Below are 19,468 nucleotides of genomic sequence, written 5' to 3'. Positions count from 1 at the left end.
ACCAGGCCCAGGGTGTGGCGCCAGGCTGTCTGCTTGTGGATTTCATTTCTGCCTTTTAGTTTTTACTTCTTCTTTCTTTGGAGGCAGAAATTAGGCATAAGACAATATGAGGGGTGGTCTCCTCTCTTAGGACTGACTTTTTTTTTTTTTAAATATGAGAGAGAAATAAACTTCTACTTATTTAACCCATCATTATTTGGGGGTTTATTGTTATAGCCAGTAAAGATACTCTATGCCCCAGCAGTTCCATCCTTACGGGTACCTGCTAGAGAAAATCTCACACATAGGGTAAGGTATCATTTTTATGTTAATTCTAAGAACACACAAAACAATGCTATCTATTGTTATGGGTACATACATAAATAATAAAAGCATTAAAATGGGACGAGAAGAACATATGCTAACTTCAAAACAATGATTACCCCTGGAGGGTGAGAGAAGAAAGCAGGATGGGGTGGGATGGCTTTATTGTATTTACGAAATTTTATTTAAATTAAAAGAAAAAGGGGGCTGGGCACGGTGGCTCACGCCTGTAATCCCAGCACTTTGGGAGGCCAAGGCGGGTGGATCACCTGAGGTCAGGAGCTCAAGACCAGCCTGGCCAACGTGGTGAAACCCTGTCTCTACTAAAAATACAAAAAAATTAGCCAGGCATGGTGGTGGGTGCTTGTAATCCTAGCTACTCTAGAGGCTGAGGCAGGAGAATCACTTGAACCTGGGAGGTGGAGGTTGCAGTGAGTCGAGATTGTGCCACTGCACTCCAGCCTGGGCAACAAGAGTGAAACTCCATCTCAAAAAAAAAAAAAAGAAAAGAAAAAAAAGAGAAGCAAAACTTAACTCTAGTTAAATCTAGGTACATGAGTGTCTGTTATATTATTTTCTTGTATGCTGCCTGAACAAATTATATAATTTAAAAGAAATAATTAAAATTATTACATTTAAACAAAAACTAAAGGACAATCGACACATGCTCACAAAAACAAAACACTGTCTACAATTTCAGAGGATTCACCATCTCCCTGAAGTCCCACAGACCCCACATAGGAACTTGGGGCTTTGATAGAAAAAGATTGTCTAAGATAAATTAAGGAAGAGATGTGAATGATATGCTACCTTTGATGTTTAAAAATGGCCAATAAGTAAACATATTGATATGATTTGGCTGTGTCTGCACCCAAATCTCACCTTGAATTGTAATAATCCCCACCTGTCAAGGGTGGGGCCAGGTGGAGATAATTGAATCATGGGTGCAGTTTCCCCCACACTGTTCTCTTGGTAGTGAGTAAGTCTCACGAGATCCGATGGTTTTATAAATGGGAGTTCCCCTACACATGCTCTCTTGCCTGCTGCCATGTAAGATGTGACTTTGCTTCTCATTCATCTTCTGCCATGATTGTGAGGCCTCCCTAGCAATGTGGAACGGTGAGTCAATTACACTTCCTTCCTTTATAAATTTCCTTTATAAATCCAGGCTTGGGTATGCCTTTATTAGCAGCATGAGAACAGGCTAATACACATATATACATATTTGCCTTTTTAAATCTGACTGTAGAAACCCTGGAACCACATATAAGAAAATAATACAACCGTTTCCTTGGGATGGATTTGGGGAAGAGGGAAATGGGGCAAGAGGGTGACTGAGAGCTGGACAGTTTGCTGTATACTTTCCACGTTGTTTAATTTGGGAACCATTTAAATGTATTACCTCTTCAAAAGTTATATTAAAACAAAAGCAAAGAAATGCATGAACAACTCCTGGCTTAAAATAAAGCCAAATATTTTTGAACAGAAATACATGAGGGTAGGCAGAGACTTCAGGAACCACTATTGCTCCTACCCCAAGCCATTTAGCATTAAATCACATACTCAAAATCAACCACACGAGACCCCTAACAACTCCTATGGCAGGGCCGAAACATGCTCCACAGGATGGTCAGTGGGGTTCATTTAGGAGGCTTTATTTATTGATGTATTTATGATTTTTTTTTTTTTTTTAGAGACAGGGTCTTTCTCTTTCGCCCAGGCTGGAGTGCAGTGACGCAATCAGAGCTGATGGCAGCCTTAAATTCCTGGGCTCAGGCAATCCACCTGCCTCAGCTGAGACTACAGCTACTTTGGAAGGCTGCCACCACGCCTGGCTAATTTATTTTTATTTTATAGAGACGGGGTCTCACTATGTTGCCCAAGCTAGTCTTAAACTCCTGGCCTCAAGCAATCCTCTTGCTTCGTCCTCCCAAAGCGCTGGGATTACAGGCATGAGCCATTGCCCCTGGCTCATTTAGGAGATTGAAGAGCAAAAGCTTTTCTAAAACAAGAAGCTGCTTGGGCCCAGGATGTCGAAGCTGCAATGAGCTGAGATCACACCACTCTACTCCAGCCTGGGCGACAGAGCAAGATCCTGTCTCAAAAACAAACAAACAAACAAAAACCAATAAGCCTTTTATGCTCCTTTCACCTTAATCTCCTACCTCAATCCTGATCTGTTACTGTTCTTCTTGGGGGACCAGGGTAGGGCAATCTTCCCCTTTCTCTCTAGACTTGTTTTAAAGCTATTTGGGTCTGAATCCAAAAAGCTTCATAACATTAAAGAGAAAGAGAGATAATATTCAATCTTGGGGTTTTCATCTCTATTCTCTTCTAGTTATAGACAACACAATATAAAATTCAAGAACTCTAGATTTCCTACAGACAATCTGACTCATCTTTCTTGCTACTCAGAACAACCAAAATTATATCAGTGAAGCTAGAGGAGTAAGTCTTTAGATAATTCTAGAACAGTGCTGTTCAACATAAATATAAAGCAAATTACATATTTAAAATTTTTTAGTAGTCACATTAAAATTTTTTTAAAAGAAACTGGTGAAATTAATTTTAATAATATATTTTACATAACCCAATTATATGCAAAATATTTTCACTTTGATATATAACCAATATTAAAGATATTATTATTATTTTTAGAAACAGAGTCTTGTTCTGTCACCCAGGCTAGAGAGCAGTGGTATAACCATGGCTCACTGTAACCTTGAACTCCCAAGTTCAAGTGATCCTCCCACCTCAGCCTCCTGAGGAGCTGGGACTACGGGTACATGCCATCATACCCAGATAATTTTCATATTTTTTGTAGAGATGAGGTTTTTTTTTGTGCCCAGGGTGGTCTCGAACTCCTGGGCTCAAGCCATCTGCCAGCCTCAGCCTCCCAAAGTGCTGGGATTACAGGTGCGAGCCACCGTGCGTGGCCAAACATCAGTTTTAAAATTAAAATAAAGTAAAATTAAAATTCAGTTTTTCAGTCACACTAGCCACATTTCAAGTGCACCATGGCCACCTTGGCTACTCTAGTGGAGGGCACAATTCTCTGCTGTCCCTACTCATGATACAGATTTGGCGTGGGGCTTTTGGTCCAGGCATAAACTAAAAAGCAAATATCATTCCAAGTGTTTGGAGACACAAACTGGGAAAATGATGGTGCTCTGAGGCAGGAAGAGTTTTTTATTTGTCCTTTCGATCCTAATAGCCTGATTCTACCTTTGATGAGTTTCTTACCAAAGCATGTCTGCCTGTCAGGGCCTAGCACAGTTCCTGGAGCGCATGTGCACTCGCTGGTATCTGAGCAGCTGCCATGGCAGTACTCGTCGCAGATGTCATAAAAATCTATGGAAGAATAAAGATTATCTTCATGAGAGGAGGAGACCAGAAGACACTCTTTCATTCTTTTTAGAGATGGTGTGGGGGGTTGGGGGGGGTGGTATCCCTATGTTGCCCAGGCTGGCCTCGAACCCATGGGCTCAAGCAATCCTCCCACCTTGGCCTCCCAAGTAGCTGGCACTACAGGTGTAAGCCACTGCATCCAGCTGACCCTATTCTTGAGAGAGCCTCATGAGTGCAGCCTGGGGGATGAGTTTCCAGCCACCATCACGGGAATCCTCATTGTTCAGGGTTTATATAAACCAATGGAAAATAACAAACTAGGGCATCTTCTGTCATCTAGATCAATGATTCCCAACTTCAGATCCACAGGCCCTTGAGTGGCCATAGAGTTTCTGCAAATCTAAAACCTCACCATATAAGAGCTATAGACTAAGAAAGTGTTATGTCCTACTCTTCTAGTGCTCTATTTTTAAAATGAATACAGATATTGACAGGATTAATAACACAGAAATTAAAAGTATTACTGACATAAAGTAGCTTCTTCCCATTGTATATCACTTAAAAAAATCAGTGGACACTAAACACAATCCAACCACATGGATGTCTGATTATCTATCTATCTATCATCTATCTATCTATCTATCTATCTATCTATCTATCTATCTATCATCTATCTATCATCTATCATCTATCTATCTTAAAAAGCGGTTCTCCATACTCAAAAGTTGGAAATCCACTATTTAGATAATCTAAATCAATGTTTCATTTTCTTTTTTTCTTTTTTTTTTGTTTTTTGAGTCCGAGTCTCACTCTGTCACCCAGGCTGGAGTGCAATGGCATGATTTTCGGCTCACTGCAACCTCTACCTCCCGGGTTCAAGCAATTCTCCTGCCTCAGTCTCCCAAGCAGCTGGGGTTACAAGTGCCTGCCACCACACCCGGCTAATTTTTGTACTTCTAGTAGAGACAGGGTTTCACCATATTGGCCAGGCTGGTCTCTTAGCCAGGCTGGTCTTAAACTCCTGACCTTGTGATCCACCTGCCTCAGCCTCCCAAAGTGCTGGGATTACAGGCATTTGCCACTGCGCCTGGCCCAATGTTTCATTTTCTAATGTTTTGTTTGAATGGAATTCAGACAAAATTAAAAAGAACTGATCAAAGTCATAGCTCCTTTCCCCTTCTATTTCTTCAGGAATTTTTCAGAAGTTCTAAGAAGAGATCTCAGAAATCAGATGTATCTTTAGCCCCACATCAATGTTGTTCAGATTGAGATATAGTTGCCACTGTAACTGCATATCCTATAATTGGCACTTTTGGACTCCACTTGTGGCCTTGTTGGTGGAGAAAAAGAGCACAGGGAAGGTACTCACGACCACAGTAGACGTGGAAGCAGACGCTGGGCTTGGTCAGACGATACACATAGTAGCCTCCAGGGCAAGCCTTGACCTCCACCGTGGTGTTCCAGAGACAGCAGTTCCCATTGAAGCTGGCACAAGCCTGGCGTTGCACAATGCCGTCACCTTCTAGGGGGTGGCTGCCATTGAGCCAGACAGGTGCGTGGGTTCCACAGTGGTTTTCTGGTATGCAGAAGGTAGGCATGGCATCTCCCGCCATGCCCGTGAAGTGGTACCACTCCCCATTCACATGGTTGTCACATAGAGGAGGACCTTGAGACTCATCCAACTGGTGGTCAGTGTTCCTCCAGGGCTCATTCAGGCTAATGTAAGCAGAACAAGGATCTAGGGCTGGAAATGAAAAAGATACCTCAGAGTACCTGGAGTGTTTCAGATCACACCACCAACAGCCCAAGTCCACCTTCTTGGTCTTCATTTGGACATTTTTGAATTCCAGAGAGAAATTAGTTAAGGTCCTAAAAAAACAGCTGTTTAAGCTTCCTCAGGTTGATTTAAACATGTTGCATAAATGCCCTTTTCAAAATTATTTCATATCTAAAGTTAAGTGTTAGCATTGAACTGAATTTTTATCCAGAGTAATTATTTGATAGAAGGATAGTTGTTCAGACCAAGGGAGGTTAGGATTAAAGACTCACTGAACTCTGCACAAGTCAGACCATACTCTGAGTATTTTGTTCATACCTGGAGACTGTATTATTATTATTTTTGAAACAGGGTTTGGCTCTGTCGCCCAGGCTGGAGTGCAGTGGTACAATCATGGCTCACTGTAACCTCCGCCTCCTGGGCTCAAGTGATCCTTCCCACTCAGCCTCTGAAGTAGCTGGGACCACAGGCGTATGCCACCACACCTGGCTAATTTTTGTATTTTTTTTTTTGGTAGAGATAGGGTTTTGGCATCTTGCCCAGGCTGGTCTTGAACTCCGGGGCTCAAGTGATCCTCCTGCCTCAGCCTCCCAAAGTGCTGGGATTACAGGCATGAACCTGGCACTCAGCTGGAGACTGTATTTGATGAAAGTAATTGACAAACTTGTTAAGAGAAAGTTGACCAGACTTAGAAGGGGTCCTAAAAAATATTTACAGGAGAAGTTGAGAACTATCGTTTTGAAAAAAGAAGACTGAAGAAAACGCATATTAGTTTTAAAAAACGTGGAATAGGCTTGTGGAAGAGGAATTAGCTATTCTGTTACAAGAACAAAAACGAATTATGGAAAAGCACATTTCAGTTCAGCTATCCAGTCATGGAGAGGCTGTGTCACAGTGCAGTTAGCTTCCAATCCTTGGAAATTTTCAAAAAAATATTTGGCTGGCCATTTGTAAAGAAGATTTTAGGTGGAATTTTGCATTATTAGAAAGTTTGACTTGATCAGGAATGTGTAAAAGCTCATTCCACTGAAAAGAAAAAGGCCTCGAGCACATGTCACCTACTTTGAAATACACAGTATACTAGCATGTAGTTACCAGAAATATTCTCAAAGTGAATTTTGGTATATATTCTACCAGCTTATTGAAAATACCAACAACTTTGTGTATTCACAGTTAACCATGGCATTATTATCCTAGCTGTCATATAGTCAAGTTTCTCAGGCATACATATTTAGTGCATAAATTACAAGGACAAATATCTCAACCAAAACATTTTATTGTATGTCATGAAAACATTGAAAAACAACATTTTGGCCAGGTGCAGTGGCTCACGCCTGTAATCCCAGCACTTTGGGAGGCTGAGGCGGGTGGATCATCTGAGGTCAGGAGTTCAAGACCAGCCTGGTCAACATGGTGAAACCCCACCTCTACTAAAACTACAGAAATTAGCTGGGCGTGGTGGCACGTGCCTGTAATCCCAGCTTCTTGGGAGGCTGAGGCAGGAGAATTGCTTGAACCCAGAAGGTGGAGGCTGCAGTGAGCTGAGACCACGCCATTGCATTCCAGCCTGGGCAAGGAGAGTGAAACTTCGTCTCATAAATAAACAAACAAACAAATAAATAAATAGAAAAACAACATTTTAATGACTAAAGAACCAATATCTCCAATATTCTCATTGCTCCCCTTAACTCTAGGGAAACTAATTAATGAATCAACATAGGTAAATTGTCCTTATGAAGAATCTATGAAACCAAGAAATTCTAGAAAGGAATATTGGCCAGAGAGTACTATATTATCCTTCTTAATGCACATGAGGTTGACTTACGTAACTGATATCGTAGGCAGGGAATTCACATTAGGGCCAATACATTTTGTGGGCAGGGAATTCAGTATTAGCAAATACTGCACAAAAATTAAATATGAATGGGCCATGATCACCAAATCTAACTTGTCTAGAAAATACTTTAGATTTTTCCAATATACATATCCACAATTCAAAGTTAAGTTTACTCTCTAAACTTCAGTCACATGTAAAGAAAAGTATAGCCCACTCCTAATGGCCTCCAAGAAAATATGACAATTTAAGACAAGAAATAAGTGGGATATTGCATTTTCTGGAAATAACACGCAGGGTTGCAAAGGGCAGAAACAACCCTCTTTCTTTAAAATGCCCCTTATGTATCTCGGCTGAACCCTAGACCATAATCCTTTGAGGGGAAGAAATATCCTCAGATTCTTTCTCCCGTCAAAAGGGACAAATTTCTTCCTCCTTTGCTCTCCCAGCTGTGGCTTTTTCTCACAAATACGGTTTCCAGAGCAGTTTCACAGGTGATTATAGAGTCATAGAAATATTTGATTCCTCTCCTTGGCTCTAATTTTATAAGAAATGGTTAGATACTTAACTTTTAATCGCTTCTACAGAAACTCCTAAACCTCTCTCAGTAACTATTTCCTTATTTATAAAGTTTTTCCTTCAAGTTAAATGTCATTTCTTGGGCTGTTTGCTGAAAGTTCACTTCCTCCCCTGCTGTAGGGGAGATAGGGTATGAGGAGGAAAAATTTATCTACCATCTTTTATAACTAACTAAATAATACATATATATTTTTAAAAGTTAACCATCCAATACTTTCTGACATTTAATGTACCCATCCCACTCTACCCCCTTTTAAGGCAGCAATCCAATCTAATAATCTGGCCACTGGTCTTATATTCTGTTTTTAATCTCAGCGTGAAGCCCAGAATCTGGTATTGCGCACATTCATCCTAAAATGCTGATCTATACATCTCAATGTGAAGGCTTCAAAAAGAACAGCTTCCTGGCCTGCCAGAAGCTCCTCAATGGTTTGCTAAGATGCCCACTTGCCAGCTGCCCCTCTGGCAGTCTTCCACCAGGACCACGCAGGGCCAAGGGCAGGGAACCATGTCTGCGTCCCCACCCTTTTGCCCCAGAGTTGAGTCCTCCAACCCTCCAGTTCCTATCTGGCAGACAGCCACCCCTGAATCACAGCCCCCTTTCGACCCTGTGCCTGAGCTTGGTCGGGAAGCGCCCCCCCTTTCCTGCTCCCTCCTCTTCCATCCTCCTTCCTCATCACCCCACTTTGCTTCCCTCTTTTCCATCCCTTCTTTTCCTTCTTCTCTCACTTCCCCTGTCCTCTCAGGACAAATACCAGCTCCAGTCCCCAAAGTTCCCCCTTTATCATGCTTCTGGCATTGAGCCAAATATCATCCTTGAGGAGCTGGGGGTTAGAGGAAAAGATCTGGGAAGGGCGAGGGTATATGGAAAGAATGGGGAATACAGGAGGTACTAGAGGGAGAATAGGTAAGGAGAAGGGTGGGAAGAAAGGGGAGTGGAGATTTTCGGGAGGACAACTTTCTGAGCGACCCTTGGGTTAGTTATTGGCAGCAGATAGGGGGTGATTAATGACAGGTAGCTCAAGTATATTTTTTGGAATAGTTTTGGATTTACAGCATAATTGAGATGATAGGACAAAGAGATCCCACATGCCACACACCCAGTTTCCCTTGTTATGACACGTTACCTTTAGCCATACATTTACCACACATTGGCATGGTACCTTTGTCGCATTAATGACCCACTATTGATACCTTATTATTAACTCAAGTCCACACTTATTCAGACTTCCTTAGTTTCCACCCATATCTTTCTGTTCCAGGATCCCACATTACATTTAGGTGTCAGGTCTCCTTAGGGTCTCAAACCACCATTTTTTATTTTTATTTATATTTATATATATTTTTGAGATGGAGTCTCCCTCTGTTGCCCAGGCTTGAGTGCAGTGGTTCGATCTCGGCTCACTGCAACCTCCACATCCCGAGTTCAAGTGATTCTCCCGCCTCAGCCTCCCAAGTAGCTGGAATTACAGGCATGCAACACCATGCCCATCTAATTTTTTGTGTGTATGTATTTTTAGTAGAGATGGGGTTTCACCATGTTGGCCAGGCTGGTCTTGAACTCCTGACCTCAGGTGATCCACCCACCTTGGCCTCCCAAATGCTGGCATTACAGGTGTGAGCCACCGTGCCCGGCCACAAGCCTATTTTTAATGTGTATCCTTTCAGGTACTAGAGCAACCGTGAAGAAATAAACCAGGGTCAATTAAATACTAAGCTACTCAAAAGTGTCAAGAAGGATGGTTCTCTCCATCTCACCCCCACCCTCTGTTCCAGTTAGAACTCATATTCTACTAGAAAAAGAGGCAAGAGAGAAATCTGTTAGTAACTGGAATTGAAAGTTTTCTTTGCCTGATTGGCCGGTTTTGCACCACGCCTGAGGAGGGAGACAATTTAAGATTCACTCGATCTGTGCAAAAAGTCTTATTTTCTGATGTAAAGACTAATGAGTTTGGTTTATCCAGATCTGTGCCCGTCATGGCAACAGAGCTTTCAGTCCCTTGCCTTCATTAAAGAAGAACTCTACGCTCAACTTTAATTTTTTTTTTTTGGCTCTTCAAGTTGGAACTATAAAAGTGCCTAGAACACAAAGAAGATAGAATTATTTTTACATATACTCCAGGAACTCTTTAGCTAGTGAAAGCTGTGGGATATGGCAGATCCATGGAAATTTTGGATGTCCAGGCAAGAGGCTAAATGGAACATGTAACAGAAATTCTCTGGAAATCTATTTTCAAGGATTATCAGGGACTTTTCTTACAAGATTCTAGAGCTAGCATTTAAGGTACTGGAATCTAGTTCTTAATCATCTGTACATTGTAGCAAATTGCCACAACAAAAAGTGCATTGTGCCAAGTTCTTGACATGAGACTCACCCACAGGTGACACGGAGGTGCCTGTGATGAAGAGGCAGGTGAGAAGCAGGAACGGAGGCATCCTTCTGGACCAACTGCCAGAAACACTGGAAAATCCTCTTAATACTGGTCTTCCTTTGTCCCCTTCTCTTTCAAGCACTTTTTTTTTTTAAGGCCTCTAGGCTCTCACGAGAAAGACTTTATCAGCACTGGTAGGGGCTTTATCAGAGGAAGAGGATGAGGATGAGTGGGATAAGGTGTCCACAGCTCTGGCCTTGGCCCCAGAGAGAAGCACTGCTTTACACTGTCAACAGGGTTCCTTTACTGATAGTTTTCTTTAGGAAAAAAAAAAACCACAACTCACAATCCCTCATCCTCCTATTGTTTTCTCTCAAGAATTCCCTGCAATGAAACCCCAGTATCTTATCCAGAAGGGAATTCTAAATGAGGGACATCCCTTCACATCAAATTCTTGCTTTGTGACTTCTAGGAATTGATTTCACAATGTTGCAGCCATAGCACTGCACACTAAACAAGAATGGATATAGCCAAATCACTGCAACTGTCTCGGTCAGATGGTCGAGGAGCTTATAATAGCACACAAAACAAAGTAGTAAGGACAGGTATGGGACAAGGACAGTATTCTCTTGAAATAAGCTCCTGGGTTTGTTTTATTACGGTCTTTGGCCTCAAAACTTCTGAAAGAAACAAGGTTTAAATTGTGTTTTTACCAATTCAAGCAGCAATACCTCATATTTTTATTCTGTCTTTACTCCCAAAATTAAAAAATGGTTTAATGTTATTTATTTCACTAATTCTCACATTAAGATGGGGTAGGAGCTTAAAATTAGAAACTACTCATTAAATTAACACTCTGGAAAATTAAATGTCAAAATTTCCTGAAGTTTCACTTTTAGACAAAGGAGAGAAAATGTGCTTCTTAGCACAATTTTTTTTTTTCAGACGGTGTCTTACTCTGTCACTCAGGCTGGAGTGCAGTGGTGTGATCTGGCCTCATTGCAAGCTCTGCCTCCCAGGTTCACACCATTCTCCTGCCTCAGCCTCCCAGGTAGCTGGGACTACAGGCGCCCACCACCACACCCAGCTAATTTTTTTGTATTTTTAGTAGAGATGGGGTTTCACCGTGTTAGCCAGGATGATCTCGATCTCCTGACCTCGTGATCCACCCGCCTTGGCAGGATTACAGGTGTGAGCCACCGAGCTAGGGCAATCACTGGTTTTTGACAGTGACAAAAGTACACATGGTCTCCAGAAGCTCAGGGTTTATGGTCAAGCAAGGGGTTTCCATTGATCTAAAATTGTAGTTAGCTACTTTATTACTAACATCAGTGGGACACAGGCAATTTGACCATTAACTTATTAAGTTGTGGTTTGATGGCAGCAATGGATGACTCTGCTGTCTCATTGCAGGATAGTGTTGCTAAGTATCAGTGCTTTAAACAGAAAAAACAATCCCCCACAACTTCCTGTGCCTAGGAAGCCATGTGAGGGCTTCATTTGTGTTGCAGAGAAACAGAGGACGTGTGCATGAGATAAACCCAGACTTGTTGCCAGGATTGATTGCTGGAGTCAAGGACTTTCACCAGATAGCCTTTGGTTCTGTAAACAAGAATTCCCAGGATGGTAAGATTTTTTTTCCCCGTTATTTCTATTTTTTCCTTTTTAGTTGACCTTCCCTTTCATTACTTTTTATGATGAAAAATTTCAAATATATATACAAAAGTATAAAGAACAATAATGAACACCCAGCTATAATAATTACTAACATTTTATCAATCTCATTTCATTTACATACCAGTATGCATTTCTAACACATGGTCTTTTTTTTTTTACATAATGATGATGCTTTCATTACAATTATGAAAATTAGTAGTAATTCCTTAACTCATATCCAATCCATATTTAAATTGCTCCAGTGGTTCCAAATATTCCTTTTATTGCTGGATTGAGTCAGGATTCAAACAAGATTTATATATTGCATTTTGATTGTCACTTAAATTTATTTTTATCAGCTGGGCGCAGTGGCTCACACCTGTAATCCCAGCACTTTGGGAGGCCAAGGCGGGTGGATCACCTGAGGTCAGGAGTTCGAGACCAGCCCAGCCAACATGGTGAAACCCCATCTCTACTAAAAATGCAAAACTAGCCAAGTGTAATGGTGCACGTCTGTAATCCCAGCTTCTTGGGAGGCTGAGACAGGAAAATCACTTGAACCTGGGAGGCGGAGGTTGCAGTGAGCCGAGATTGTGCCACTGGACTCCAGCCTGGGCAACAGAGGGAGACTCCGTTTCAAAAAAAAAAAAATATATATATATATATATATATACACATATACATATATATATATTTTTATCCATAATGGTCTTCCCCCCTCCTTCCATTTGTTGAAGAAATCCCATCATTTGTCCTACAGAATGTTGAATGTTTTGGGTTTGGTGAATTGCTTCTTTGTGGTGTCTTGTAGTCTCTCCTCCCCCATATTTAATGTTAATGCTTGTTCATATGTTATAATTTTTCTAAATTATGTGCTATTAGAATTTATTTATTTATTTATTTTATTATTATACTTTAGGTTTTAGGGTACATGTGCACAATACCCAAAGGACTATAAATCATGCTGCTATAAAGACACATGCACACGTATGTTTATTGCGGCACTATCACAATAGCAAAGACTTGGAACCAACCCAAATGTCCAATAACGATAGACTGGATTAAGAAAATGTGGCACATATACACCATGGAATACTATGCAGCTATTAGAATTTAAAAACAAAAATACTCTGTTGACATTGAGAGAATTTAATGTACAGAAGGCAATGCTAGAAATAGACCAGTTAGGAAGAGGATAAATCAGTCTAGGATACATCTGAGCTAGAGTAACAATTTGAGAGCTACCAACATATAAATGGTAATTGAAATAGGGGAGGGGGGTGAGATCACACCCATGGAAAATGGGGTCCAAGATGGAACCTTGGGGAAGCCTAATATTAAAGATGTGGGCAGAGGAATAGGACGCTGTAAAGGAGACCAAGAAGTAGTCACAGATTTACGAAAGGAAACCCAAGGGTGGAGTCACAGGAGCTGAAGTTCAAGGAGGAGGGGTTGCTCAGTGTATGATGCATTTATAAAATATTAACATTTATCAAATAAGTATTTTTTTTTTTGAGACAGGGTCTCACTCTATCACCCAGGGTGGAGTGCAGTGGTGCGATCTCAGCTCATTGCAGTCTCTGCCTGTGGGGTTCAAATGATTCTCCTGCCTCAGCCACCCGAGTAGCTGGGATTACAGGTGTGCACCACCACGCCCGGCTAATTTTTCTATTTTTAGTAGAGATGGGGTTTTGCCATGTTGCCCAGGCTGGTCTCAAACTCCTGAACTCAAGCTATCCACCCACCTTGGCATCCCAAAGTGCTGGGATTACAGGCAAAGTAGGTAATCTTATATTCAGTAGGATTCATTAAAAATAACTTACACATTTATCCTAAGGAAATATCACAAGTGCACCATGGGAAATAAGGAGTTTGGACTCCTTTGGGAGAGCAACAAACAAAGGTTGGCAGTGATAAAACTGAATTAAAACTCTGAAGAGTTTCGGTGAAACTGAGCTGTAAAATCTAAGAAGTCCCATTTTTCTGTGAAATCTTTCCAGATAGATTTAAAAAGTCAACCTATTTGTATTTGTTTTTGAAAGCATCTGCCATGTGCTTACCACTGCACCCTGACAAGCAGGATACCACATTAGTGTTAATATCACTTCTGGTTACATCTTTTCTACTCACCAGTCACCATGCTCAGCAGTCCTCCAGCCACTTAGTCTGGTACTTGACCACAGGATGCACTGAGGAGTTGTGACGTAGACGCCATCTCTGTGCCTCAGTTCCTTTCTCTTTAAAGTGATGGTTAGACTAGATCAAGGGTTCTCATCAGAATCACCAGGAGGGCTTGTTGAACACTTGGCTCCATTCCTAGTTTCTGATCCAAAGGGGGCCAGAGAACTTGCATTTCCAACAGCTCCAGATGACATGCTGCTGCTCTGGGGACCATGTTCTGAGAACCCTTCTACTTTTTCCACCTCTAAAGTCTATGCTTCCTCAGCAAAACTGCATTACTTACACTCAGTAATAGATTTGACAGTATCATTATTTACCTCTAATCCACTATGCCTTTTTTTCTCTATTGTGGTAATATATACATAAAATCTATCATTTTAACCACTTAAGTGTACAGTTCATTGGCATTAGGTACATTCACATCGTTGGGCAACCATCACCACCACCCACCTCCAGAACTTTGTCATCTTCCCAAACTGAAACTCTGTATGCATTAAACAATAACTTCCCATTCTTCCCTCCCTCATCCCTGGCAGCCACTATTTTACTTTGTATTTCTATGAATTTGACTAATCATGTAAGTGGAATCATACAGTAATTGTCCTTTTGTGACTAGCTTGATTCATTTAGCATGTGTCTTCAAGGCTCATCCTTGCTATGGCATGTGACCCAATTCCATTCTTGTATGGCTGAATAATAATCGGTTGTGTGCACACACCATGTTTTGTTTATCCATTCGTTGGCGGACACTCAGGTTACTCCTACCTTTTGGCTATGGTGAATAACGCTGCTATGAACATGTGTGTACACGTGTTTGTCCCTACTTTCTTTTGGACATATGCCCAGAAGTGGAATTGCTGGATCATATGGCAATTGTTTCACTTTCTGAGGAGCCACCATACTGTTTTTCACAGGAGATGAACCATTTTACATTCCCACCAGGCGTACCAAGGGTTCCAATTTCTCACCAACGTTTTATTTTCTGCTTTTTCTGATAATAGCCATTCTAATGGGTGTGAAGCGGTATTTCATGGTAATTTTACCTTTCCTTAATTATTAGTGATGTTGAGCATCTTTTCATGTTTATTAGCCATTTGTATATCTTCTTGGAGAACCGTCCAACTTCTTTGCCCATTTTTTAATCAGGTTTCCTTTGTTGTTGTTAGGTTCACTATACTTTAAGCTTGTCCTACCCATGGTTTGCAGGCCACGTGCAGCCCAACACAAATTCGTAAACTTTCTTAAAACATTGAGGTTTTTTTTGTGTTTTGTTTTAGCTATCATTAGTGTTGGTGTATTTTACGTGTGGCCCAAGACAATTCTTCTTCCAGTATGGTGCAAGGAAGTCAAAAGATTGGATACTCCTTTAAACTTCAAATTGTAAGCTCCTTAAAGGCAGGAATCATGTTTTTATTTTCCTTAAAAAACCTAACCATAACAAACACAACCCTGCAAAGCTTAACAGAATGTGTGAAGTATGTAGATACCATTTGTTGAATGCAAAAGCGACTTAATATTTTCAATCTTGTAAGAGTTGAAGAAAGAAGAAAGAAACACAAGAAGTGGCTCAATAGTCAAAGACAGGTTTATTTTGGAGAATATTCTGGCTGATTTCGATCAGGAGCATTCTCTCTTACATACTAAGGGTACTTAAGAGTTTAGCGAGGGAGAGCTTATCGCAGGCTCAGAGTGTTTCTGGGTGGAGGAGAATTTTATTACAAGGGTGGAATGTCTGTTTGGAGGGGAGGTTATCTCAGGGCTGGGATGTCTCTGGTCAGAGGGGGCTTTATCTCAGGGTTGGAAAGTTTCTGGTCTAAGGTGTCGTTTGTGGTTTATGGTCATGCTGACATTAGCCATTAGGCTGATGTTTTTTGGGCTGGATTTAGGCGGTTTTTAATCCGGGGGAACTTAAAATGGCGGTGCTTGTCCAAGATGGCGATGCTCCTGCTCTGTCAAACCTTACCTTCTTACACTTTACACGGGGGCGAGGGTTGTCTGCGTTAGGCTGCTGTAAGCTGCCAGAAGGCAGGACCACAGCTACAGAGGCTCTCTGAACAGCACCTCATATTGCACTCCAGCAACCAGATATTTAATACAAGTTTTTAAATATGCCTGTGGTGACCTTGGCAGCATGTGATATTTCCTGTTTGGTTACCACTGTAAATTTGATACAAACTCTGAAAATAATGAATACTTAATTTTGGTGCATCTTTGAACAATTTTCTTGAGTCCAGGAGCCCAGATCACTGGGCAATCCAGGTGATTTGATACCACAGAGATTTTTCCTGTCAATCAGGAGATGAGGATTCAGGCTCACTGAGACTGCTGCTGCTGACTTTATTTACGGTTGTAGAGGTCACTCAACCTCTTGGTGGCTCTGGAAAATTAGGAAAATACTGATTATCTTAGGTTCAGGAAGAATTAGTGAAATGCCTATTTTTGAAATATAGGCTTAAGGAAGAGAGCTTAATTTGATAATGATATTTTTATAAAAATGAATTTTAGAAGTAAAAAACTTCCCACCTAGAATCACAGGAAATGTAGTTTTTCTGGTTTTGTTTTAAAGAATGAGATGCTATTGTTCAAAAATTGAATAAGTATTTATTGTTCCAGAAGGTACATTGCTTTTTATACATATTTCATAAATGATACAGGATTTTACACATGTTCAATAGTTTGCTATTTGTTTAAAGAACTTTTCTCCATGTCCTCCCTCCCTTGCTTCCCATACATCCCGAAAAGATTTGCTCATTGCACTGTGCTGTTTCTTCTTAAAACCCTATGCACAAACAGGATAAATGGTTTAAAAATAATTCACACAACTTAACAAAAATAAATGAGGGAAGGAGCTGACGACTGGGGGTGGTGGAGGGAGAAGGAAGTGGGCGGAGGGTCAGGAAGTGGAGACATGCATCCTTTCATTCCGTCATGCCAATGAAAGGGGTGGTGGCAGGAGTAGCAGCAGCAGCAATCCTGGCTGGCCTTCAACCTTTGCAAGGCACCTGGAGTCTGGGTTTGTCATTTAAAGTTTTTCTTTTCATACACAATGATCCCAAAGGAGGAAGAAAAAGAGAAAGAAACTCCTTGCCACAATGAGGAAGGATGAATCACGTGAAAGAAAAGGCCAATCAGTGGTGTGGCAGCCCCCATCATCCTTTCCATCCTGCCCCTACAGCAGTTAAAAACAGGATATTAGACACAGATTCCTTTGACTCTTCAAGCGCAGATGTCATCTGGAAATATGGTAGAAAATGTTTTGACAAAGTATAAGATTAATTCTCTTTCTCTCAATTTAAGATAAGAAAAAATAGGGTGAAGAGAGTGGGCTGAAGGAAGCCCTAGAAATGTATTCCTATATAAAGATAAATTGCACCCTTTGAGATCCACACACTTGGTTTACAACAACTGAAGTGGGAGGGCTCACAAACAGTGTGGAAGTGTGTGTCCTTCAAGATGAACAAAGCCTCCAGACAAGGCAGTGCCATCTGGCTGGCCTGGAATGCTGTCACACAAAGCAGATTAGCAATAAAATTATTCTGGTTGAAATGGCTACAGAGCCATGATTTTCAGCCAATTTGTAAACCTTACATCTTCCTGATATGGTAGTACAGCTGAACACCCCCCTTCCCTCTGATTTGTGTTGTGGAGGGAGAGGGGATTTATCAATAGATAAGTATATAAAGGAAGGCAATTTTTCCTCCTGTGAAAGACTAATTAATAAAAAAAAACAAAACAAAACAAAACCAACAACCTCATGCAGTGTTGCCAATGATTTTTAGACACTGATCCAGAGCACTGGGATATACAGACATTTAAGAAGGTATTAAGAGATAATCTAAAGTGTCAATTATTAAACAGTTGTAAGTTGGTTCCAATTATCAAATGGAAAAAATGAGTGTAGCCAAGAGGTACAAGTAGGTGGTCAGTAAAGGGATGCAGGAGGGAGAGATCCTGGTAACTCTGCAGAGACTGGGTCCAATTTAAAATAAATGCTAATGATATTTTAGCATATCATGAGAATTTGCTTTTCTGGTATATTTATTTACTCCTATGTCAAAAATAGGGACAGTTAAATTAAAAACAAATAGAGTCGAGTGGGGTGCTGGTGTTACTCTTTTGCTGACTCTGCAAAGAAGATGCAAGAAACGAACACCCCCAGCATTGTTTTCTCTTTATGAATCTCTCAACTATATAACTGCATCATTTGCATCCAGAAACTGAGATACTTGGTTAAGACAATATTCACTAAGCCCTTTGAGCTTATATTCCACAATGCCTGATCCTCAGGTTTTAACATTCCCTTCTTCCCTCAGATCCTTTCTGTTTTTGTTGTATAATTAAAGGTAAAAACGCTCTACCCCCCACATGGCTCCCAGCTTCCACCTGCAATGCTTTAATTAAAAAGGCAAACAGGTGTTCCTTCTGCCGGGATTCAGAGGCTCTTTGCAGATCAATCTTTTTCACCAATTTGTCGGAGAGGCAGATGTACTTGTAATGGGTCTCTCAGTCTCTTAAGGTCCATTTCTGCCTAAAATAGAAACAAAAGGTGAGAAAACTGGCTAGTGAAGCTTTCAATATTACTGTCTACCAAGAAAAGGAAACTGTTCTCCATTACTATGAGTCAGAGAGATCATCTCAATAACTCTCAAAATAAGAGTGCCTTGAAAGACAAAGCATTTTAACTCACGGCATAGGACAACAAAGGGTGAATCCAAAATGGAAGCTGTCCTTGGCAGTTTCAGCCCTCAACAAAGCCTCCAGAAAAAGCAGTGCTATCAACAGGGTAGGACTCAGAGGCTAAGAATGTAAGGGGCATCTGATACATACATCTTGATGGTGTTTCTCCAGTGAGAAGCCCTTTCACAAGGGCTAAGAGCCAGAACTTTATGCTACTCAAGATTTTAGTTATTTATCCAGTATCTGTTTAAGTTTTTACTTAGCCAGTGAATTTTAGAACAGCGTGTGTAGTCAACTGTAGTACTTTCAAAACTCACACATGCTTGGACTTCACCCCAGAGGGGCTGGACTAATGAGCAAGCCCAGGATGAGACTGAAGCATCTGTACTTTTAACAGCTCCAGGCATGATTCTGATGTATTCCCTCCAGTTTGGAATCACCGTACATAGCAAAGGAAGACAGAACTCCACTTAGGCCAAAGCAGGAAGATGGATTAAGCCTATTCAAAGCACAACCCTATCATCAAGAAGAGACAGGAAAGGCAGAGGAGAGCAACTAAACATTAAAGAGGATGGAAAAGCTTCTAGAGATTGCTGAAAAATCTCTAAAGTCACAAAGACTACAGAGAAAAGGAATGAGGGTTTATTCACCAAAATCAAAGATAACAGAGTGAGGGAGGCACATCCAGAAATTTGAAAGAGGTAGCTTTTATGAAAAAATAAAATATATCAATCTTTTCCA

The 19,468-nt window shown here is 40.9% G+C and overlaps 2 protein-coding genes across 2 annotated transcripts in view; both read right to left on the bottom strand.

The window, feature by feature from the left end:
* LOC116463676 (oncoprotein-induced transcript 3 protein-like) overlaps positions 1-10,277 on the bottom strand; it is a 37,893-nt gene extending 27,616 nt beyond the window's left edge. The window contains exons 1-3 of the mRNA XM_032146884.1: positions 10,217-10,277; positions 5,021-5,395; positions 3,547-3,654 (exon numbers count right to left, since the gene is read on the bottom strand). Coding sequence (XP_032002775.1) covers positions 3,547-3,654; positions 5,021-5,395; positions 10,217-10,277 — 544 coding nt within the window. The remainder of the gene's footprint in view (positions 1-3,546; positions 3,655-5,020; positions 5,396-10,216) is intronic.
* Positions 10,278-16,647: 6,370 nt separating this feature from the next.
* Positions 16,648-19,468, bottom strand: part of LOC116463675 (calcium uniporter protein, mitochondrial) — a 211,041-nt gene continuing 208,220 nt past the window's right edge. The window contains exon 8 of the mRNA XM_032146882.2: positions 16,648-18,578. Coding sequence (XP_032002773.1) covers positions 18,501-18,578 — 78 coding nt within the window. The 3' untranslated portion in view covers positions 16,648-18,500. The remainder of the gene's footprint in view (positions 18,579-19,468) is intronic.

This window comes from Hylobates moloch, unplaced genomic scaffold (assembly GCF_009828535.3).
Source record: "Hylobates moloch isolate HMO894 unplaced genomic scaffold, HMol_V3 SCAFFOLD_52, whole genome shotgun sequence".
Lineage (NCBI taxonomy): Eukaryota > Metazoa > Chordata > Mammalia > Primates > Hylobatidae > Hylobates > Hylobates moloch.
Note: the sequence above shows the minus strand (reverse complement) of the source record. Positions and strands in the feature narration are given on the sequence as shown.